General features: G+C 44.2%; 1 protein-coding gene across 1 annotated transcript in view; it reads left to right on the top strand.

The window, feature by feature from the left end:
• The first annotated feature begins 2967 nt into the window (after window positions 1–2967).
• NPSR1 (neuropeptide S receptor 1) overlaps window positions 2968–25492 on the top strand; it is a 73168-nt gene continuing 50643 nt past the window's right edge. The window contains exons 1-2 of the mRNA XM_081165203.1: window positions 2968–3630; window positions 14984–15116. Of these exons, the coding sequence (XP_081021329.1) occupies window positions 3487–3630; window positions 14984–15116 (277 nt within the window). The 5' untranslated portion in view covers window positions 2968–3486. The remainder of the gene's footprint in view (window positions 3631–14983; window positions 15117–25492) is intronic.

The raw sequence follows: 25492 nt of genomic DNA, 5'->3' as shown, positions 1-25492 counted from the left end.
GGGGAAGGGAATAGGGAGCCAAGTAAACCCAAGTACCAATTCCTACACAAAAATCACATAATTAAAAAAAATGCATCCTTTATCTTATAGGCACCAGCTGGAATTGTTGCTGATGGCACAGTTCTGAGATAGGATAGCTGGAACAGCAGCTGCTCCTTGCTGACCCAGTGGAATTGCTGCCTGTTCTTTCCCTCTGGTGCAGTCAGATGAAAAGGACTAGTGACGGTAACTTTTCTGGGAGGGGATGAGCCAAAAAGACAGTTTGTCTCAGCCAAGCTGATGGAATGAGCTTAGCTGTCTGTCCCCTGCCCCAGACACAGGGTGCTTCCAGATGAGATTTTATTGTTGAATTAGCACTTTCCCGAATTGTTGTTGCTTTGCAGTATCCACACAGTTTCTTTATTACCAAAATACCAATCTAGACTTTCCCCTAATTTGTTCTGGATTTCACCTTACCACAGAAAACCTGGTGAGTAAATGAGAACCTGTTTTACATTGGCAGCCACCGCTGGTCTGGAAGCTTGATGACACTTACTGGGACAGTGGTAGTCACAGGTATGGAAGCCCTCTCTATCGCCACAGCCCCTGGTTCCCCTTGCTCTCCCCTTGAGCACAACCTTGCCATTTTCTTCCTGAAAGCCCAAATCATAGAATCAACTCGAATTGTGGAGATGGAAGGGACCCAAAAGGTAATGTGGTCCAATCCTCTGCAATGCAGGAATCTCAACTAAAGCGTCCATGGCAGAAAGCCATCCAACCTCTGCTTAAGAGAGCCAGTGTGGTGTAGTGGTTAAGAGCGGTAGTCTCGTAATCTGGGGAACCGGGTTCGCGTCTCCACTCCTCCACATGCAGCTGCTGGGTGACCTTGGGCCAGTCACACTTCTCTGAAGTCTCTCAGCCTCACCCACCTCACAGAGTGTTTGTTGTGGGGGAGGAAGGGAAAAGAGGATGTTAGCTGCTTTGAGACTCCTTCGGGTAGTGATAAAGCGGGATATCAAATCCAAACTCTTCTTCTTCTTCTTTAAAACCTCCAAAGAAGGAGAGCCCATCACCTTCTGAGGCCACCAGTGGTTTGAGCCCACCCAGAAACAGCTGTGGGTAAGATTCCTGCATTGCAGGGAGTTGGACTAGATAACTCTTGGGGTCCCTTCCAACTGTACGATTCTATGATTCTATGATGGATTCTATGATCCATCCATCCATCCATCCATCCATCCATCCATCCATCCATCCAGCATGAGTTCTGCAGAAGTGGTCTCTTGCCCAAGCAAGAAGAAGCTGGGGCAGGGCAGCCACAGAACTCCAGGACCACTCTTAGGTCTGTGAGACCCTCTTGCCAGATACCCTGAAGAATGGATGTGGGAAACTCACTGAACTGCTGAGATTGAATGAGGGACCACCTTACTAAGAAGAAAGTAGAGTTGGATACCTTCTTCCATCAGTTTCCCTGGAACAGTCATTAAGCTAACTGGCCTCTGATTTCTAGGTTCCCCCAGGACCCTTAGAACATCATTGTTTCAGGGCTACTGTTTAAGTGCTTAAATGCATGTTCTCGCTTTGGCAGCACTTTAATAAAGTGCTTCTACCTTGGATGATCTGAGAGGAAATTGAATGCATGATACTTACCTGACTTCTGGTAGATCTATTTCTGCTACAGCATGACCCTTCCTCCCACCACCCTGAAAACCCCTCCATTCTGCCCATTGTGAAACGTGCCTACTTTTGGGAATTGTTTTTTTAAGGTGTCCACACACAGATACAGAAATAGCTGCCCACATGCCCACATGTAAAGCCCCATGGCAGAAATGATGAGCAACCAAAACAGAGAACCAAAATGACCCAGTGGAAATCATGTGAGCTGCCAACACATGCACCCATTTCAGACTAACTGCACCCTCTCCCCACAGCCGTGCAAGTGCCACCATGAGCTTGTAAAGGCAAAGGGACCCCTGACCATTATGTCCAGTTGCGGATGACTATGGGGTTGCGGTGCTCATCTCGCTTTATTGGCCGAGGAAGCAGTACAGCTTCCGGGTCATGTGGTCAGCATGACTAAACCGCTTCTGGTGAACCAAAGCAGCACACAGAAACGCCATTTATCTTCCTGCCAGAGTGGTACCTGTTTATCTACTTGCACTTCATGCTTTTGAACTGCTAGGTTGGCAGGAGCTGGGATCAAACAATGGGAGCTCACCCCGTCGCGGGGATTCGAACCGCCGACCTTCTGATCGGCAAGCCCTAGGCTCTGTGGTTTAACCCACAGTGCCACCTGCGTCCCAGCATTTACCTGAAGGCACCATTTGTGAGAACTGGAGGTACCAGCAGTGACTGAAACCTAATTGTTGCAATCATGCAAATTATAATAGCCACAAAAGACCATGTCAGCTCAAAGCACTCAGAGACTGCTTGTTGTGGGGGTTGGGAAAAGTTATTGCTTTTTATTTTATTTTCTCTGCAACACAGGATCTTAGGAAGCTCGTATGGAGCCAGCCCACTGGCTCATCTGGCTCAATACTGCCTACACTGATTGGCAGCAGCTCTCCAGGAATTCAGACAGAGGTATTTCCTAGCCTACCTAGAGATGCTGGACACTGAATCTGGGAGCATCCTTTCCCCTAATGATCAAATGTGATGTTTGAACATTGGGATTGAAATATACTCGGAGTCGAGAGTGGATTGCATGCTCTTTATTCAGCTCATAGTGGTGAGGAGGAATGGAAGTTCCCCCACAATATCTGCTTTATATACATTATTAACACAATGGGTTGCACGTGATTGGCTAATTCTGGGATTCTCCTGTAGGTCAATCAGGTTGTGGATTCACTTTCCCCTGGAGCTGGATTGAGTGGCTCCTGAGGACCAATCAGACTGCTGCATTTTGGATCCTATTGTTCTAGGACCAATCAGACTGCTGCATTTTGGATCCTATTCAACTCAGTACATAACAGGGATATAGCACAATCAGGGAATTGTGGCACGGATCATGGAAAATGCTGCAAAGAGAAATTACAAAAACAAAAAACGGTCTACTTCAAAATCCTGGTGGTCTAGGCAAGTTTCAACAACTGATGACACATTTGATGGGCTGCGCTGCATCCTGCCAGATACAACAGGACATGGAACAATTCTCTGTTTTGTAAAGAAGATGATGCTCACTTTGCCAGTTGACACTTAGACGTGTGGTGATCTACAGCCAGCTCAGGTACAAGGATGACTCAATGGGGATTCACTCGTAATTGACTCCAGGTGCTGACGAGAAACGTCTGGACAGCCAGGTCTGTCAGCAACCTGAGTTCCTTTAGACAGAAGGTTTCCCCAGCTTGAATGGTGTTGCTGAGTTGCCTTGAAGTTTGATGCCTCCCAGAGCCACTGGTGGAGCAGTGAAGCTGCCTGTGCAGCTGTGCTCCTCTGTGGAGAGAGCTTGGCTGTATTATTAACTCTCCGTCGCCAGAAGAGCAAGAGCAGTTCGGAAAAGAGCCACAAGCCATGCAAGCCAATGTCACAGAAGGCAGCAATCGCTCAAACGGGAGCTCTGACAGCTTGGATTCCACTCTTGTCACTTGCACAGAGACAGTGACTTTCACTGAAGCGGAGGAAGAGGAATTGGAATCCTTCTATTATTCCTTCAAGGTATGTTCCGCTTTCCTGCGGCCACTCGCTTTTCTTATTATGATGATCCAGAGGCTTGGCAGGCAGGCAGAGCTCGCCAGTGGGGCACTGAATGCTTTTGCTCTGAGTTGGCAGCTGATTCCCGCCCCTCAATTTGTTTCAGTGAGGACTTCGAGGTCAAAGAGGTCTGTTGTTGTTTTTTCCAGCTGGTGATCAGTGGGAGGAAATTTCAATGTTCAGCGAAGAGCAGGAAAGCGATCTTTGTATAACCAAAGGATGGTATATAGATATTGAATTGCTTAGCTGAGTATGGAGTTTTCCTCTTTTTGGAAGCGATGTTTCAGCTGATGTTTCTAATGCAACAATAAACAGCATATTTGTAATTGCATTCCTATTCCTGTGTCTTGAAATTAAGATTGCTTAGATTAGTTTACCTCCTTGTGTTTCTCTGTTAAGTGTGATGCAAATTGATGGAGCTATAGAAATCACTACCAACACGTAGCCATCCCAACAAATGTACTCTAAGCAACAGGCAGCTGAGTTCTGTGATTATGAAAAGCTGTGCCGTCTTTTGAAGCTGTCTACCTCCCCCTGCAAGTTTAATTGACTTGTATAAAAGTTTCTGAGGCTGTAATTTTCAGGGTGCTGTTGGGGAGGGAGATTTGTGAATGGAGACAATTTGATTTCAGCCCTCTCATTGGAGAGTACCTTGCTTTTGCCATCACTTAGCAGGTGAAGTTTGGGAGGGGGAAACCTGAACAGTATCATGGCAAACATTTAGTTTATAGCATAATTGTCTGGGCTGCTGCCAATCCTTTGATGGATTTAATTTCATCAGGTGGGTTTGTGTGTGTCACGACAAAATTGACAGCGATCAGGCAGCATCGGTCAGCGTGGTTTCAAAAATGAGAAGTTGGAAAAGGTCTTTCATCCCTCTGTGGAAGTGTAATGGATCCAGTGGATCTAGGGGTTTAGGGCACATCTGCATAGTAGGTGGCCATAGTCGTTTCTGGCTCTCTAGCACACAAGCAGAAAAGGCAGATCAACATGGCTGTGCCCTGAGAGAAAGGTAGTAAGAGCCCTGATAAATCAGGTGCATCTAATCCAACATATGGCACAGGGCAGCCCAAGACATTTTGGCACCTGAGGTGGACCCCAGAATGGTGCCCCTCTCTCTGCCAGGGAAGAAGGGGTGAGGGAAGATCGACATAAGGGTAAAAAAGTGGAAGCACCTTTGTAGAAAAGAGCGCAAGTGAATTTCCCAGTGCAAAGACTTCTTGCAATTGGTTGCAGCTGAAGCCCCATTGCCTTCTCTCCTTCCAGCAGGTTTACAAGAAGGACGTGTGTGTGTGTGTGTGTGTGTGTGTGTGTGTGTGTGTGTGTGTTGCTTTGTTATGAATTTCAGCTGGATTCTGCTTGAAATGGAAAAATAAAGTCAAGAAGCTCTTTCTCTCTTATCTTTCTGGTATTGACATCTGTCTGTGAGCCTAAACATCATCATCAACAACAAGAACAGCAGCAGCAGCAGCAGCAGAATAATAATAATAATAATAATGATGATGATGATGATGATGATGATGATAAATTAGCAGTAGTGGTAGTGATTGGGAATAAAGAGAGTGAAAGCTAGTTAACCTTTCCAATTTGAAGATAAATATCCAAGCAGGTCGTGCTGTTAGATACAACAGAGCATCTAGGACCAATCAAAAAGAAATAGGACACAACATAAAGAGAAGCAAATATTAATTCCTAATGTAACAAATGCCTCTTGATTGCATCACGCACACATGAAGCTGGGATGTTGTTTCCTCCTGCGGCATTTGTCTTGTAGGGACAGGTATTCATTACAGGGACCTGTTTAAAATATCCATTTTTAGACTTCCTGCTTTTTGAGCCTACGATCGTAAGCAGGAAACACCACTTACAACTTTGACTTAAGGCAGCACACTGTCATTGACTTTAGTGGCTTTGCAAATTCTTCCATTTATTTTTTTCTGAGAGAGAGGGGGGTCATCCACATGGTGGAGGCCCCCATCTCCAACCCCCCTGCCAACATCTACTAGCAGTTTCATGGAATAACATGGGAGCCATGCAGAAAGAGACGTGGAATAACATGGCAGCCATGGAGAAAGTACCCAATATAATCCCAATTTTTTTAAAAAGGGGTCTTGGAAATTATAGGCCGGTTCATTTAATGTTTGTCGCTGGAAAACTGGTGAAAAGTTCACACTGAGTCATCCACACTGAATCATCCAATATGGATATCTTCTGGGTCTTCTGGGAATTTGCTGAACTGGAGCTTTATGGGCAAAAAAGCACCATATATACAGTGGTGGGGGGGAGTATTTGATCCCCTGCTAAATTTGCAGGGGTTTCTGACTTTTGTCTTCTGGGTTTCTGGGGGGTTTTCCTGTTGTTATTCTGTCTCTCACAGCTACAATAAACCTACCATTAAAATTGTGGACTGGTCATTTCTTCATCAGAGGGGAAACGGACAAATTTAGCAGGGGATCAAATACTCCCCCCCCCACTGTACATAAAGGCCATATACACACATGGACCATGGAGAGGGGAGAGCAGGGGGAAAGGGGGGGGGAACTATATCAGAGGTGTGCAACCATCTCCATTCTACATCACAGCTGGTGCTTTATGAGAAAATGTGGGGTGAAAGAACCCATCTCTTGCCAGAAGTCCTTCCTCAAGGAAGCGGGAAGCCTGCTCCAGGAAGCCAAACTTTTCATTTCCAGAGAAAAAACCAAACAAGAGCAAACATAAAAACCCATCCTATAATATAATCAAAAGGGGGTGAACGCCTGCTCTTGTCCCACCCCGGAGAAGCAATTATTATTATTATTATTATTATTATTATTATTATTATTATTATTATTATTATTAACAATAAATTTTATTTATACCCCGTCCTCCCCAGCTAAGACCGGGCTCAGGGCGGCTAACAACCGATAATAAAAACAAGTTGATTAAAATACAATTCAAAAAACAAGATTAAAATACAACATTAAAACATTAAGATGCAGCCTCTTCACAGGAGGAGAAAGGATAAAGGAAAGAGGGGGAGGGGATCAGGCTGATTCCAAGCCAAAGGCCAGGCGGAACAACTCTGTCTTACAGGCCCTGCGGAAAGAAATCAGATCCTGCAGGGCCCTGGTCTCATGAGACAGAGCCTTCCACCAGCCCGAAGCCAGTGTTGAAAAGGCCCTGGCTCTGGTTGAGGCTAATCTGACTTCCTTAGGGCCTGGGACCTCTAGGGTGTTGCTATTTATGGACCTTAAGGTCCTCCGTGGGGCATACCAGGAGAGGCGGTCCCGTAGGTACAAGGGTCCTAGGCTGTGAAGGGCTTACAGGTTTTCCCCACAGGTAGCAAGACTCTCTGCCTCCTCTATGCTCTCCTTCCCTGGCACTGGGCAGTGCAAGCTGGGCTAGTTTGGAGACTGCCCTGGAAAATCCCCAGGGAGTGCTCAGTATGTCATTTGAAGCTTGATTCCACTTCTGCTGAAACAACGATTGCATGATTATGCTTTTCAGGCTGTAATCCTGCCCCCACTTATCTGGCCATAACTCCATTGAACTCAGTGTATAAGATTGCCCTGTTAAAGTCATCTCGTATGATTTGTGTTTAAAAATACAAAGCTCAATTTAATTAGACAAGGGGAAGAATGTCGACCAATCCTCCGTATCTTAGACAGGCTTGGGAGACGTTTTTATTGAGACATTATTTTGTTGCCTTTATATTGGCTCTTTAAAAGATGCTGAGCTTTAAATATTTTGATAACTGCTGGTTTTAGCTATCCTTTGAATATTGCTTCTGTTGTTATCTTTGACTTGCTAAGGCATCCTTGAGGATATTAAGATTCCTCTTTAGACACAATGAAACACATATCTTTTAAACAAAAATGTTTCAAATATTATACATATTTATTGAATAAATTAGGAAGAGAGGGTAGCTAGGATTGTCACTGGGAAATGGTTATACTTCAATGATTAAGGATCAGCAGTTGATGCTGAAGTGAGACTCAAATTAATTCTATCGAAATCATTATCATTGGAAGAGTTGTTTATCTGCTGCTTTGGGTGCTATGAATTCTCATGCACAACTAATTATTCCGCCTTTGTTATTTCCCCCCGCAATAGCTCAATGACTTATAGAAACTTCAGCCAACTTATTTCACCAAGGAACTTAATGTAATGACTTGCTTGGGAGATGCCCAATTGCCTTGAAGGGAAAGCTGGTCTGTGAAATCCCACCACACCTGCCACCCTATTTCCTTGCTCCCGAGTGAGAGGAGCTCCCTCCAAAAGGTGTATGCTAATTTTTCACCTGGGAAAGGGTAATTGCCAGTTAAATCCACAGTCACTGCTGAGCAAGTTCAGCCCGTTTCTTCTTCTTCTTCTTCCTTAATAATAATAATAATAATAATAATAATAATAATAATAATAATATTTGTTATTTATACCCCACCCATCTGGCTGGGTTTCCCCAGCCACTCTGGGTGGCTTCCAGCAAAATATTAATGTTATGTACTGAAGTTCTCACCCTGGGCCAGCAGGGGGATACTGTAGATAGTTATGCAAATGAAGGCTCGAAAGTGACGTTCAGTGATTAGTTTGTATGCAAATGAAGGATCGAAAGTGACGTTCAGTGATTGGATAGTTTTAGAAAGTTGTTACAGTAACAAGGTACTGGAGCTCTATATAAGCAGGCTGACTGAGCCCTTCAGTTCAGTTCAGTTCTGGCCTCAGAATAAAGAAGAGCTGTTTGAAGAATCACTGTGTCGTCTGATATGTTCGCCCACAACTTAACAATTAAAATACAATAATTCATCAAATATAAAAAGCTTCCCTAAACAGGGCTGCCTTCAGTTGTCTGCTAAAAGTCTGGTAGTTGTTTACAGTGGTACCTCGGGTTACAGACGCTTCAGGTTATAGACTCTGCTAACCCAGAAATAGTACCTTGGGTTAAGAACTTGCTTCAGAAACAGAAATCGTGCAGCAGCGGTGCGGCGGCGGCAGGAGGCCCCATTAGCTAAAGTGGTGCTTCAGGTTAAGAACAATTTCAGGTTAAGAACAGACCTCCGGAATGAATTAAGTTCTTAACCTGCGGTACCACTGTATTTCTTTGACATCTGATGAGAGAGCGTTCCACGGCTGGGCGCCACCACTGAGGAGACCCTCTGCCTGGTTCCCTGTAACTTGGCTTCTTGCAGTGAGGGAACCTCCAGAAGGCCCTCAGTGCTGGACCTCAGTGTCTGGGCAGAACGATGGGGGTGGAGACACTCCTTCAGATCAAACCATGTAGCATGAAAGTGCATTCTGATACACAGGGTAAAGATATTTAATAAATAATAGTAAATAAATAATATTTATCTGGCACTCCTCTTGCTCCTGTGACTCGGCTGATCAATGAGAAGTATGCTGCAGACCTTGTAACATTAGGAAAGAGGAAAGAAAGACAAAACGGTATATTTCTTGGAGACTCTTCAAACTGACTGGAGAATGTGACATCGTCCAGATAGTGTATAAAATGTTGTCAATATATGAACATATCCCAAGGACTGTTGGGGAGTCTTCATAATGGCCAGAAAATGCACAAAATTCAAAATTCTGGCCCCACTGATTGTACCAGGCTAAATCACAGGATAAAACACTTTGTTTCAGCCATAATAAAATAGCACATATCCTCCTAAGAAAATGAATGAAGCGTGAAGCATTGTAGATGTAGCAGCAAAGTCTTTCCTTGGAAGTGGTAGCATAAATAAGAGCGATCTTATCCACAAGAGACAGTTGTTGCCACCAAATAAATTGATTCTTTTGTCAAGTAAAAATATCGTTTTATTTTCTCCAGTTCTTGCAAAAATATAATTACACGGGTTTGATATTTTTGATGTTGGAAAGATTACTCTTATGCTGATTTAATGTGCTGCCAGGGCAGGGAGGTGCTCAACTCATGGAGGAGCAAACAGTCATAATAATGTGCAAGACAAACAGACAACCGTTGAGCCAGCCATATGGATGGGAATAGTGATTATACACAAGGAGTGTTTTGGGGCTTGGGGAAATTTCATGCACACATGGCTACTTTTTAAAAGCAAAACATGGATTGAAAGGTGAGTGTAAAAGTTTTCATTGTCACCACGAAAACACATTTGTTCAGCCTGCATATTTATGCTGTGGTGCTTAGTGTTCAATAGCCTGAAGCTGGAGTTTGTGCTCAGGGGCTGAGTATGTTATTCTTCATGGTCATACTCCCATTTAAGATGAAAACAGGCCAAACAGTGGTTGCATTTCCATAATCCACACATGGGGAATGAAAATGCAACTCACTGGACTTTATACATTTGCATAGTAATGTGAATACACATGCTATAATTCCCAGATAATAATAACAATAATTTATTATTTATACCCTGCACATCTGGCTGGATTTCTCCAGCCACTCTGGGTGGCTCCCAATCGAATATTAAAAACACAATACAGCATTAAACATTAAAAACTTCCCTAAACATGGCTGCCTTCAGATGTCTTTTAAAAGTAGGATAGTTGCTTATTTCCTTGGTATCTGATGGGAGGGCGTTCCACAGGGTGGGCGCCACTACCGAAAAGGCCCTCTGCCTGGTTCCCTGGCATTCGGAGCTGGACCTCAGTGTCTGGACAGAACGATGGGGCTGGAGATACTTCTTTAGGTATACTGGGCCAAGACCATTTAGAGCTTTAATGGTCAGCACCAACAGATAAGTCTGACCAAAGTCTGTGTTAAGTTGTGGGCAAACATATCAGACGACACAGCAATTCTTCAAACAGCTCTTGTTTATTCAAAGGCCAGAACAGAACTGAACTGAAGAGCTCAGTCAGCCTGCTTATATAGAGCTCCTGAACAACGTAACTGTAGCAACTTTCTAAAACTATCCAATCACTGAACGTCACTTTCGATCCTTCATTTGCATAACTATCTACAGTATCCCCCTGCTGGCCCAGGGTGAGAACTTCAGTGCATAACAGTCTGTGCGTGCAGCACTGTTCTGACATAGAAGCTTTCTCCCATTGGATGAACTTGTGGGAGAATCTTGGACTTGGAACAGGTTCCAAAGTTAGGACTTAGGTTTCATGTTTGTGCTTTAGCCGTGGAGTTCTTCTACACACACACAAAAGGAATGACCAACGTGTTTGGCATGTTTATGGGTGGACTTTTTTGATGGCATCCATTTGTCCCATAAGACAATGGAGTGTGCCTCCATTGGGGGTGAAGTCAACCAACTGGGGAATCACAGCACCTGCTGTGGCTGCAAAAACTGGTAACCCATAACTGTTGCTTCCTGCCTTACTTTTGCTGCATTGGTGGCATCTTCAAGGCACAAGCCTGTGCAGTGTGTCTGGAAGTCCTGGGCTGCCCAGTCAACAAGACCTCCCTCTCAGCCTTGCTGATGTGGTCCACAGGAAAGCAGAGCAGGATGTTTGGCACCAACTTGGCTTCAGGTGTACAAGGTTCCATCCAACTGCCTAGGGCAGGAGGCGGCAAGGTTTACCTCGCCTGGGCTGGTTGACTCCAGCGGAGATCACTCCGTGGGTTGGATTGTGCGTGTGCTCCCACAATTTCTGGCATCTGCGCAGACGCGATTTACGGCGCTGTGGAAGCGGGTCCCTGCGCCGCACCGGTTTAACACAGCAGGTGGGGACTTGCTGAGTGGGCAGCTTGGTTAGGGGGTGACTTATGGGCCGGTTAAACGACCCCCATGGGCCTTAGATTGTGGCCCATTGGCCTTAGGTTGCCTACCCCTGGCCCAGGGACTCCCCTCCGGATTTGTGAAGGGTTTGCCTTCTCGGTAGTGGCACCCGCCCTGTGGAACACCCTCCCACCAGATGTCAAAGAGACGAACAACTACCAGACTTTGAGGAGACATCTGAAGGCAGCCCTGTTTAGGGGAGCTTTTAATGTTTAACGGACTATTGTATTTTAATATTCTGTTGGAAGTCGCCCAGAGTGGCTGGGGAAACCCAGCCAGATGGGTGGGGTATAAATAAATTAATAATAATAATAATAATAATGTGATGGCCTGGGATTCTGATTCAGAGGCTGAACCGGAGGAATCCCAGCCTGCACAGGAGTCCCCGCCTCCAGGGCCGGCTGAACTGGGGCAGGGCCTTGAGTCTGAAGCGCCTGCACCTGTGCCGGATCCTCAGGAGCAGGCACCAGGTGAATCCACTCTCTCCGGAGGTGGTTGAGGACTCAGTGCCTACAGGTGAGTCTCCCCCTGGGTCCATTAACCCTTCAGCCTCTCCTGAACTGCAGAGGCTCAGGGCAGAGAGGCGAAGGGAACTGGTTTCTCCCAGGAGGAGTGCTCGCCTTAAGGCCAGGGGAGGCGGGTCTCCTGGGGGCCGGGGCCGCCCCTGGCCTCAGAGAAGATAAAGTCCAGTCAGCCCGGTTCCAGGTTGCGGGAGCAACGTCGTCGTTGAGTACCTGCTCCTACCCGGACCCAGACCTGACCTTCCAGTGTTCCTGTCCCCGCCCGGCTTCCTGCTTCGGACCTCGCCTCGCTCCTTGTGAACTGTTTCCAGGCTAGTGACTCAGGACTGATCGTTGACTACGATAACGGTAACCTTCCCCCCGGGACCAGCACAAATAATAATAATAATAATAATAATAATGATGATGATGATGATGATAATTTCTCTCATAGTTGTCCCACAAGGCAACGGGTACTAGGATGCAGTTGCGGAGCAAGCCAATCAGGCGCTTGGGTTGGCGTGCATGCCCTGCGCCCAGGGGTAGGGCCACCCCCGGCAGGACGCTCCACAGGGCCTCAGAGGAGTCTGCCTGCCTCTTTCCACTCAGCCACCCTATAGCTGAGGGGGAGGCGGTGGGTGGACTGTTTGGGGCAGCGCAGACCCTGTGGGCACCCAAGCCATTGTGTCACTTCCAGGAGAGACGCGTGGCTCAGGCACGCTGCAGGCCCCATGGTGAGTGCCACCCGGCATTTTGTCACCCCCCCCCCTCAGTGGTGACACCCAGGGTGACCCACCCTCACCACACACCCCTTCCTGCTAGGATGGACTAGGGCAAGTGTAAACATCAAAAGGCTGAGGAGCCCGCAACACAACTGTTTGCTGCACCCAAGGTACCAGTTCTTGTGTTCACCCAAGTTTCACCTCCAACTTCCAGGACCGGGTCTGGTGACTCTGGCCAGGACAATGTTCATGCAAGGAGGCCGTTTATGGCTCTCATGCAGGCAGCTGCTCATCGCCTATTAGGCAAGCAGAAAATGAGAAGGGAAAAGGTGACATGCAGTATGGTCCTCTGCATAGGATATGGATTGAAGCGCCAAATCCAGTGTTTCCCTTTATAGGCAGCCTTTGGGATAGGAACATCTGGGGGAAAATAAAGAAATGGTAGTACTAATAATCACATCAATAAAAAATACTACCTGTTGTTAGTATGTATTAAAACCCATCATTTATTACTTATATTTATTATTATTAACTGCTCGTAGCATTCTTAGAAGAATTGTAAAGCCCCACAGCTACTAAAAGAACTATTGAAATAAATTACTACAAATTAAGCTATGACTTGCAATTCAAGAAGTTGTAGAAATCATGAATCAGTTTAACATTTTTTGTTACTTTTTTAAAAAAAACTTAATTTCAGTCATTGTCAGCATGAATGATAGCAAAGCATTGGCGACACTTTTTCGTACATTTCTGTGTGCCGCACATCTCCAGCAGTATCCTTGCCTTTGGCAATGGTGTATTTTGGAATGTGGTGCCCAGAATACAGGAATAGCCTATTTTAGCTCACAATACAGCAATTGAAGCAATTAAAAAGCACCGCCAAGACATTTTTGTTGCTAGAAAGCATCCCTAAATAGTATGTTGCTATTTAGTCGTTTAGTCGTGTCCGACTCTTCGTGACCCCATGGACCAGAGCATGCCAGGCACTCCTGTCTTCCAGTGCCTCCCTCAATTTGGTCAAACTCATGCTGGTAGCTTCAAGAACACTGTCCAACCATCTCATCCTCTGTCATCCCCTTCTCCTTGTGCCCTCCATCTTTCCCAACATCAGAGTCTTTTCCAGGGAGTCTTCTCTTCTCATGAGGTGGCCAAAGTCTTGGAGCCTCCACTTCAGGATCTGTCCTTCCACTGAGCACTCAGGGCTGATTCCTTAAGAATGGAGAGGTTTGATCTTCTTGCAGTCCATGGGACTCTCAAGAGTCTCCTCCAGCATCACAATTCAAAAGCATCAATTCTTCGGCGATCAGCCTTCTTTATGGTCCAGCTCTCACTTCCATACATCACTACGGGGAAAACCATGGCTTTAACTATACAGTGGTACCTCGGGTTACATATGCTTCAGGTTACATAAGCTTCAGGTTACAGACTCTGCTAACCCAGAAATAGTGCTTCAGGTTAAGAACTTTGCTTCAGGATAAGAACAGAAATCGGGCTTCGGCGGCGGCGCGGCAGCAGGAGGCCCCATTAGCTAAAGTGGTGCTTCAGGTTAAGAACAGTTTCAGGTTAAGAACGGACCTCCAGAACGAATTAAGTACTTAACCCAAGGTACCACTGTACGGACCTTTGTTGGCAAGGTGATGTCTCTGCTTTTTAAGACGCTGTCTTCTTATAGTATAAGAAGGTTAATTTTGTGGGAAATAATTCATAATGAATTGAACAAAAGTGTTTTAAAGTACTTTTCCAAAACAAAACAATACAGAGTCCTTTTTGTTGGGGAAATTCAGACGGAAATTCCCAGGGGTCAAAAAAGGTTATTTATGTATGCCACTACTGCTTCCCATGTTTTTTTAGCCCCCCAAATGGAAAACGATTGAGGTCCCAACTAAAGAAGAATGGCATCTTAAACTAATGGAATATGCACAGCTTGTGGACCTAACATATAGAACAAGGGAATAAAAAGAACATATGTTTAGAGCAGATTGGAAAATGTTTATTGAATATATGGGGGGGAATTGTGTACATTTGATAACGTGGGCAGCATGAAGAGAAATTCAACAGTGTAAATAATTTTTGATGGAAGTAATAATGGAATAAAGAATGGTTTAGTTTATATAAAATATGCAGGGATTTATGTTATGCAAAATGAACCATGGAAAGAGAAGAAGGGAAGTCATTGATATTTTAAGGTTGTTTAAATGAATATTCTAATATGTAAAATGTAAAAAATGTAAAAAATTATACAGAAAAAAGAAGGTTAATTTTGGCTTTAAATGACTACGGCTTTTAAATACAGAATTAAGCAAGCACACGTTTTACCACCGCATCTTTCTGCCACTTGGGTAATGTGCTTAACTGCAGCTCAGCATCTGCTACAACCGGATCCATCCATTTATCACAATATTTTCTTTCCCCGCAGACAGAACAGCTGGTTACCCTTTGGATTCTTTTCGTCATAACGGTTGTTGGAAACTCCATTGTTTTGCTCTCCACCTGGAGGAGGAAGAGGAAATCCAGGATGACTTTCTTTGTGACTCAGCTGGCCATAACAGGTAAAGCTGTGTCAAAAGGGGGCGTGGACTTGCTCATTTATTTTCACTTGGCAGAAAAAAAAGTGATGGTTTTCATACCCAGGGAATGAGCCCTTGTGGGAAAATTTTGACCTGATACTTGCCTCTTCCATTCGCTGTCCTAGCTCTATCCGTCTGATAGAGTTGTCCAAGAAACTAGTAAATTTCGCCAAATGCACAGGAGCACAGGGCGTGCAACATTATCTGGCCTAGGTACTGGAAGGGACTAACAGAGATGAAGCCACAGCTTTTCCAGAAATGTGGGGGTTTGGGGCGGGGATAATGAATGAGGAAAATATAATTTCTTATTGACTGAGTCCATAGATCAGGTAAAAAAATCCAAATTAAAAAACATCTAAAACTTCACATAAAAATATAGATGCATTAAAATGTTGTGCTTGTTTCTGCTAAAACAACTAGAAATTCTATTTTTTGTAAATAATTTTTATTAAGTTTTACAATTTTATATTCAACACAAACATCATTATCACAAAAAGCATATATGAATCCCAATATCCCCCTCTCCAATGACTTCCCTCAACTTCCTCTTTGTGTTCCCTAAATATTTGCTTCTCCTGCCTATCTTATTCTACCTTAATTTTATAATCTTTTAGTTAAATATTATTATATTCTTATCATTTTTGTACCATATTTTTTCACGTTACATCTCACACTTTGTTATTTTCTAATTATTACATCTTAACTTGTGTGTTTGTTTTCTTAGTTGTACGTGTTTACTCAAACCCTACAATATTTCTGTAGGTACAGCATAAATGGTTCCTAATCTTTTTTGAAATTTCTATTGTCTTTGTCTCTAAGTTTTCCAGTTAGCTTCACCATTTCAGCGTATTCTGTCAATTTTTCTTGCCATTCTTCTTTCGTTGGTATCTTATCGTCTTTCCATTTTTGGGCTAGCCACCGTTGTAGTGTACATAAATAATTTCTTATGCTCTTTTGGCAAGTCTTGACCTGTAATAGAAATTCTAAAAATATAATCTAAGTTCAAAATCGAGCCTTTGGCATATGCACTTCTCATTAGTGCCTTGTAACAGAAAGGTTGATTTTTCTGTCACACATTTCTTTATTTGTAGAGCCCAATATCTTGAAGAGGGAAAGACTATATCTAGATAATATGATTTTAGTCGCTCTATTTCTTTAGAGTCTATGTACTAGTTGTGCAACATTTTTAACTTACCTAACACTACTGCGAAATTGATGTACAGTGGTACCTCGCAAGACGAATGCCTTGCAAGACAAAAAACTCACTAGACGAAAGGGTTTTTGGTTTTTTGAGTTGCTTTGCAAGACGATTTTCCCTATGGGCTTGCTTCGCAAGACGGAAACGTCTTGCAAGTTTGTTTCCTTTTTCTTAACACCGTTAATACAGTTGCGACTTGACTTTGAGGAGCAACTCATAGAACGCGGTGTGGTAGCCTTTTTTGAGGTTTTTAAAGACTTTGGTGATTTTTGAAGCTTTTCCAAAACTTTCCCGACACCATGCTTCGCAAGACGAAAAAAATCGTAAGACAACAAAACTCACGGAACGAATTAATTTCGCTTTGCGAGGCACCACTGTATAGTCACGAAATTAAAAGACATCTGCTTCATGGGAGAAAAGCAATGACAAACCTAGACAGCATCTTAAAAAGCAGAGACATCACCTTGCCAACAAAGGTTCGTATAGTTAAAGCTATGGTTTCCCCAGTAGTGATGTATGGAAGTGAGAGCTGGACCATCAAGAAGGCTGATGGCCGAAGAATTGATGCTTTTGAATTGTGATGCTGGAGGAGACTCTTGAGAGTCCCATGGACTGCAAGAAGATCAAACCTCTCCATTCTTAAGGAAATCAGCCCTGAGTGCTCAGTGGAAGGACAGATCCTGAAGCTGAGGCTCCAGTACTTTGGCCACCTCATGAGAAGAGAAGACTCCCTGGAAAAGACCCTGATGCTGGGAAAGATGGAGGGCACAAGGAGAAGGGGACGACAGAGGATGAGATGGTTGGACAGTTTTCTCGAAGCTACCAGCATGAGTTTGACCAAACTGTGGGAGGCAGTGGAAGACAGGAGTGCCTGGCGTGCTCTGGTCCATGGGGTCACGAAGAGTCAGACACGACTAAACAACTAAACGACAAACAGACTAGTTTGGATTTAGCACTGTTAATGACTAGATAATTTTCTGTACAAACTTCTCAGTAATCTCATACCAGCTTGTGGTGTTGAAAATAAAATCACACCATATGCACAAAGTGATATCTTCACAAGTCTAGCCATAGTGTTATGCATATAATTTTTTTTTGCTATGCAAACTTAGTTCAATAAATTGAACGAAGATAAGGTCTGGTCAGACTCCTTTGTATATAGGAATCTCACACGTAGGAACAGAATTTCAGTCTTTTCAAAACTTTAAATGTGTTTCTGTGTAAAGCAGCCTGATTGAAAATAATAGCTTCAAATCAAGATTTGTTTTTAAACAATTCATCCCCAGAAATCTATATACAGAATCAGAAGCAGCAATGAAGTCAATAAAAGCAGTATGAGCCTTTGCTGTGTATTAAATTATCAAATGGAGTAATTATCAAGGGTTCCTGTCCCAAAGCCTGCCTGCTCTAATCTTTGAAGGAGATGTGCTGTATAAATTTAGGCTCATCTATCAATGAGGGTGATTGATGTATAAATCATGGGACCCTTCTGATTTCCTTTTTAAAATACTGGGAGTATACTGTTACATTTTCAACCTTTGCAGTACAACCTGCCGATAGCAAGGCAATCCTCATTGCTCTTGAAATTTTCAGTTTGGCAGGAAGTCCTTTCCTGGAGTCTTATTATTCTTCAATGGTTACATATAAGATTTTACCTCTTGGGAGGATGCAGGAGGCCATAAAGAGATGGAATTAATATCTAATACAGTGGTGCCCCGCAAGACGAATGCCTCGCAAGACGGAAAACTCGCTAGACGAAAGGGTTTTCCGTTTTGGAGGTGCTTCGCAAAACAAATCTCCTATGGGCTTGCTTTGCAAGACAAAAATGTCTTGCGAGTTCCTGCAGTTTTTTTCCTCCCCCCCTTTTTCTAGGCCGCTAAGCTGCTTATCAGCTGACCCGATAAGCCGATAAGCCGCTAAAAGCCGCTAAAAGCCGCTAAAAGCCGCTAAAAGCCGCTAATAGCGCTAATCCGCTAATCCGTCAATGGGCTTGCTTCGCAAGACAAAAAAACCGCTAGACGAAGAGAATCACAGAACGGATTCTTTTCGTCTTGCGAGGCACCACTGTACAGGAAACGTTCCACAGGATATCCTTCCCATTGCAATTTCTTCTTTAAACATGTCTGATTAAAAATGCCCCCACATTGAAGCAACGACAGATATATCTCAAGATAATTTTATTTTGCTTGCCCTGCTTGCCATATGTCCGGATTTCCCCAGCATTTTGCCGATTCAGCGAAAATCTGCCTGCCCGATTCCCAGACATGTTCGGGAAAACCAGGATGCATGGCAGAAATAAGCTGAGTTTGGCCCATTTGCAACCAAAATCAATGTCAGTCCAAAATTTAGCCTTAAAAAAACCAGCCAGGTTTTCTTGGCTGCTATTATTTTTTGTAACCTCATCTAAGTTCTTAACATAATATATTATATACAGCCTTCAGGGGAAGTGCATGGAAGATTCACAGCAGATTTCTTAACTTCTATATTATTTGGGAAGATGGGCCTTCAGCTGTGCAATGGAGAGTTTGATGACTCCCAGCTATGGAAGGAAGCCATTGTTTGCAAAAAGTTGTTTTGAATACCGGCAGTTCCTCACTAGTACTAATGATGAGCCATTATTAATATCACACAGTTTTAATAAAAAAATTCCTTCCAGTAGCACCTTAAAGACCAACTAAGTTAGTTCTTGGTATGAGCTTTCGTGTGCATGCACACTTCTTCAGATACACTGAAACAGAAGTTGCCAGATCCTTCTATATAGTGAGAAGGGGTATTACTCAGAAGGGTAGTGGGAATGGGAGATTGGCAGATAGCTGAGATGAGCCTGTTGACGACTCTAACGACTGTAATAGGTCTTACAGGAAAAGGCAAGGGGTGAGAAGGTGAGAAATGGCTTAGTCATGTATAATGAGATAAGAATCCAATGTCTTTGTTCAGTCCTGGGAGATTGAAGTGTTCTCCTACTGGTTTCTCTGTTTTGTGATTCTTGATGTCAGATTTATGTGCATTTATTCTTTGGCGTAAGGTTTGGCCTGTTTGTCCAATATAGAGAACTGAAGGACACTGTTCTGAGTAATACCCCTCCCCACCTTCTCACTATATAGAAGGATCTGGCAACTTCTGTTTCAGTGTATCTGAAGAAGTGTGCATGCACACGAAAGCTCATACCAAGAACTAACTTAGTTGGTCTTTAAGGTGCTACTGGAAGGAATTTTTTTATTTTGACTATGGCAGACCAACACGGCTACCTATCTGCAACACAGTTTTAAGACATTATTCTAGCACCATAACATTTTGCTGCACGAGCAGTACTCCCATTGCAAACCTTATGCCTGCAGGCAGATAAAAGTATACTGTTATCGTTATCCTTCATTTCTTAGAGCATGTGATTGCCCTGGGAAGAATCAAAGGGGGGAAATAAATTAAAGACATTCTCTCCAGATACTTCATAGCCTGGTAATTAAGATGCAAAAAGCAGAAGAACAAAGTAAGAAGGTGAAGGGAAAACGAATAAACAGCCCAGCAAGGTATACATAAGGAAGTGTATCGTGCGCATGTTCATTCCTGCCTTGAGTATTTGTCCTAAAAGTAAGATGGAAAGAAGAAATATTTTATTTTATTGTCCTCTCATCATATTCTGGCATAAGCCAGGGGGAAAACTTACCCCTCCCCCCAAAAAATAAATATATATATATATTTAAAAACTTATCAAAAAATAGAAATCTTAGAGAAATTTTGACAGATTTTCCTGAGCACTTGGGGTCAAAAGAAAGCAATTTAAAACAACTGTGGCTGAGACATTTCATTCTGAATCTTCTAGACAGTGCCAGACACAGAATGTTGACAATGTTGACAGGGGGGTGTCCTGCTCTCCCCCCCAAAAAACATAAATCCTGGCTACGCCCATGTATCTAAGAGCACCAGAATGCAGTTTGTTAGAGGAAAACAAATTCGAGAAGTTTGCAAGCTGAATTATTTATTTATTTGTATCCCCACCCCAAGGAGTGTACAAGGGGGTGTACAAAGTGGTGCAGAAGTGAATTCTTACCAAGTAACGGCTGGAAGTGAAGCAGCCAGTAAATAAGAAATTAAAAAATGCTTCTGTTGATGTTAGCCAGTTATGACCGGGGGCTAATTCGTCGCATCCTGTGTGATGCTGAAAGTAAGGGTGTTTGACTCAGGCAAGGAACTCTGTCTAAATGCAAATACCGTATTTTTCGCCCTATAGGACGCACCGGCCCATAGGACGCACCTAGTGTTTTTTTTTTGGGGGGGATAATAATAATAATAATAATAATAATAATAATAATAATAATAATAATAATAATTTATTATTTGTACCCCGCCCATCTGGCTGGGTTTCCCCAGCCACTCTGGGCGGCTTCCATAGAAACCAAAAATACAGTAAAATATCACAGATTAAAAACTTCCTGGAACAGGGCTGCCTTAAGATGTCTTCTGAATGTCAGGTAGTTATTTATCGCTTTGACATCTGATGGGAGGGTGTTCCACAGGGCGGGCGCCACTACCGAGAAGGCCCTCTGCCTGGTTCCCTGTAGCTTTGCTTCTCGCAATTAGGGAACCGCCAGAAGGCCCTCGGCGCTGGACCTCAGCGTCCGGGCAGAATGATGGGGGTGGAGATGCTCCTTCAGGTATACTGATAAATAAAGGGGAAAAAATTATCCCCCCCCCCAGCCCGAAGCTCGGGGCGCTCTGCTTCGGCGCGCCCCGCGCTCCGTGCAGCAGGCTGCGGATGTCTGCCTGAAACGCGGGGCGGTCTGCTTCGCCGCGCCCCGCGCTCTGGGCAGCAGGCTGCTATCCGCAGCCTAGGGAGCCCTGCAGGAACTCCCGCGGGCTCCCCAGGCTTGCTGATAGCTTCCTGAAGCCTGGAGAGCGAGAGGGGTTGGTGCGCACCGACCCCTCTCGCTCTCCACGCTTCAGCGAAAGCCTGCATTCGCCCCATAGGACGCACACACATTTCCCCTTCATTTTTAGAGGGGGAAAAGTGCGTCCTATAGGACGAAAAATACGGTACTCCCTTCCTCCCCATTTCACACCTAAGGGGACTCTGGGTTCAAATTCCCACTAAGCCACAAAGCTTTCTGGGTGGCCTTGAACAAGTCACTATCTGGCTAACCCAGGACCTTTCAGAGGTCTAAGGAGGTCCAGGCTACTTCCAGGGTATGAGGCTGCCAGGCTTCAGGGAATCTGACCTCCTGCCAGTCTGCCTGTAATGGAAAGACAAGAAGCTCTTACCAAGGTCTTTTATTCAATATTCACAGAGTCGTAGAAATGCTGTCTCTTAGATAATGGCGTTGCTCCAAGTAAATCCCTATGTCGGCTGATGTGTGCTTTCTGCCTCTGAGCTTTCTGTTCTCCTACTTTCAATGCCCGCCGGGTCCTGGGTGAGGGGGGCAGGGGCAGAGGAAGGGGGGTGCGGTGGGGCGGATTGCCCCGGGTGTCTTCGCTGAGGGGGGTGAAATTTGGCACGCCATCTGCCTGCGACTCCCAAGCCTATCCCAAGCCGTCGGGGGAAGTGAGGGAGCTGCGCCACTTTGCCAGCGACATTTCCCCTTTCCCCCTTCATTTTGACAGCTGGGGGAGGCTTGGGAGTTGCAGGCAGGTGGCACACTAAATGTCCGCCATCGGCAGCTCACTCCGCCCTGGCTGCAGGGCGCACACGCGCCGTTCCGTGCACCTGAGCAGCTATTCTGCACCTGGGAGGGCACCCTCCAACCTGGCCCCGTCTGGATTGTGCCTGCCCTGGGCAGCGCAGGCATATGCTCTGCCGCTGGATGGGGAGAGGGGTCTGGGATGCTTTCTAAAGACACTGTCAGCTATCTCTTCCCTGGTGCTTCTTCTTCTTCCTACTCCTCTCCCAATATTTCCTAGCTTCTCCCCACTGCAGCCTCTGAACTGTGACCTTCTGCAAACCACTGTTCTAAATCTATACTGTCTCCCTCTTCTCTGGGAAGTGCAGCAGGAGGCTGGGGTTAGTCTCCACCATTCCTCCTCAGTCCTGTCCCTGACAGAGGACCCTAGCCGTAATAAAAATAAAAATGGCAACACCTGAAAACAAAAATTAAGGTACTAAAAATAGAGTGAGATATCATTTGATTTTTTACATATATAATAAAAAGAATTTTCTAGCAGATAGCGTATGTCACATTTTGTTATGATGTACATCAAGCAAGTCGCAAAATGTATCATAGGTAAAGGGACCCCTGACCATTAGGTCCAGTCATGGCCGACTCTGGGGTTTTGGCGCTCATCTCGCTTTATTGGCCGAGGGAGCCGGTGTACAGCTTCTGGGTCATGTGACCAGCATGACTAAGCCGCTTCTGGCGAACCAGAGGAGCACACGGAAACACCGTTTACCTTCCCGCCGGAGTGCTACCTATTTCTCTACTTGCACTTTGACGTGCTTTCGAACTGCTACATTGGCAGGAGCAGGGACCGAGCAACGGGAGCTCACCCCGTCACGGGGATTTGAACTCCCAACCTTCTGATCGGCAAGCCCTAGGCTCTGTGCTTTAACCCACATATGCCCCCCAAATTATCAAGTGTCTAAATCTGAGACCCCTTTGAGCTTGAGTCCACAAGGCCAAGTGGCCCTCTGGTGGGCTTACCTTGCAAGGTTGTTGTGATAATAACATTGCTCTGAGCTTCGTGGTGATCCTAGCCCAACTTACCTGACAGTAAACCCCACAGAATTCAATAGGACTCACTTTTAAATAGATATGGATAGGATTGTAATGTAAGGCAGGATTTTGGATAAAATCCAAAATATTTCAAATTGTTTAATTTATGCAGTTTGCAGATTCCTTTCTCTCTGACCTATTTAGACTTCCCTTATTCCTAACATTAAGAATAAATTTACTGGTAAATTTTAATATCCTGGTGTTCCAGTCCTAATACATTCTGTTGGACTTTAGACTTAGCAATTTAAACAAATACTGAGGTGTAATGCTCCAGTGCTTAAATTAAACAGTGTTTTTCATTACTTCACCAGAACAGTCTTCAGAATAGCTCAGTGAGTTTTGTGTGAAATGAACTTATGCCATCTGGGTTTGAGGACTGAAGAATATATTAATTTATAGAGAGTGAAATTGTAGGGTGTTATCTTGGTGTGGATATTTTGAATGATTTTCTATATATATATCTGGCAGACAAAGAACCAGAAGTTCTCTCTCTCTCTCCCTCTCTCTCTCCCTCTCCCTCCCCTCCCCTTTTCCTTCCTTCCTTCCTTCCTTCCTTCCTTCCTTCCTTCCTTCCTTCCTCCTTTCTTTTATTTTCTTCGTTTTGGTTTGTGTTTTTATTTGGATAAGTTTTTATCTTTGATAAAAAGATATCTGATATTTGTATTTTTTTAAAAAAAACTTTAATAAAATTTATTTTAAAAATTAATAATAACTCAGCCATTCACCTGTTATAAGAAAAAGAACTGCTCCTTTTCCCTTATGGGGTACCCAAGAGCCCATATAGAGTCCTTATGTAGGTTCTCTATTGGTAGGAGAAAATAACAGAGGCCAGCGAGAGAATATTGAGAAGCAAAGCAGCTAGTAAGCCTGATCTTTATTAAAGCTGTTGCAACAGGGTGCTCCCCCACACCCAGGAGAGAGGAGAAGGAGCCAGAACAACGGTGTGCCCGCCCTTATATAGACTTTTGAAATTGCCCACCTGTAGCTCAAGGTAAAGGTAAAGGGACCCCTGACCATTAGGTCCAGTCATGGCTGACTCTGGGGTTGTGGCACTCATCTCACTTTATTGGCCGAGGGAGCCGGAGTACAGCTTCCGGGTCATGTAGCCAGCATGACTAAGCCACTTCTGGTGAACCAGAGCAGCGCACGGAAACGCCGTTTACCTTCCTGCCGGAGTGGTACCTATTTATCTACTTGCACTTTGACGTGCTTTCGAACTGCTAGGTTGGCAGGAGCAGGGACCGAGCAACGGGAACTCACCCTGTCGTGGGGATTCGAACCACTGACCTTCTGATCGGCAAGTCCTAGGCTCCATGGTTTAACCCACAGTGCCACCAGCTCAAGGCCTCCCCCCAAAACATCATCCATACATGACAGAAGGGGCGGTCTACAGCAGAATCCTGTCTGGCAGAAGAAACCTGTTAATGGGTTTACCTGGAGAGCGTGGTCATTCTTTTGTGATGATAAATACTTAATTCCTGAGTCCAGGTCACAGGCTCACCCTATTCATACACCAATGTTCCCTTAAGGCAGGATTTGTGAGCACAGAGACAATGGAGAGGTTTTTCCCATTTCCATCCAAACTGCAGAGGAATATTTGAGGTCACTGAAAGAGTCAAAATGGCTTTAGGACTGTTTTCCAGTACTGTTTCAGACATGTGGTTTATATATTTATGTATGTGTTTGCATGGTATATTTATGAACATTTATTTTATATCTTAGACCTTATAATTATCGCAACACAACTTTATAATTAGCAAATATTTACCAAAGAGAACAAAGCTGAAGTTCATTCGACAGCACACAAAGCCAGTTTTCACAATGACTTGCTAAAACCCTCCAACTCTCACAAAAGCAAAGAGAATGTAATGGGGGGATAAATTGAATGATTTTCAAAAGCAAACCTTCGATCAAAGCAGAGCAATGCAGGAATATAACAAAAGAATAATAGTGTGGAGGACTGATCAATATTACAATATAATGAAACAAAAGACATGTATCATTCAATGAAATATAATAGAACGTGGTTCTAAAAAACTCTCTTAATCAAAGTAGGTTGTTTAGCAAAGTCATCTAAAAAGGGCATCAAAACTTGTCACCAAGAGAGCAGTTTAAATTATCCCTTGTCAGATTTTTGTAATAGTACTTTGCTTCTGGTTATTGATTTGGAGATTATGGGATGAATCACCACTTTGCAACATGCCGGAGCCCCACAAAGGATATCTTAAATCCCACAAGCTAGAATCTGAATGACAAGCCATGAGGAAACAAAGGTTGACAGACTTTTGCTTTTTAAGGTCAATGTTATTTTTGAATAGAATCATAGAATCATAGAGTTGGAAGAGACCACAAGGGCCATCGAGTCCAACCCCCTGCCAAGCAGGAAACACCATCAGAGCACTCCTGACATATGGTTGTCAAGCCTCTGCTTAAAGACCTCCAAAGGAGGAGACTCCACC

The sequence above is a fragment of the Podarcis bocagei genome, assembly GCF_964188305.1.
Source record: "Podarcis bocagei genome assembly, chromosome: 12".
Classification (NCBI taxonomy): domain Eukaryota; kingdom Metazoa; phylum Chordata; class Lepidosauria; order Squamata; family Lacertidae; genus Podarcis; species Podarcis bocagei.
The sequence above is the reverse complement of the archived record's forward strand: the minus strand, read 5'-3'. Positions and strand labels throughout refer to the sequence as shown.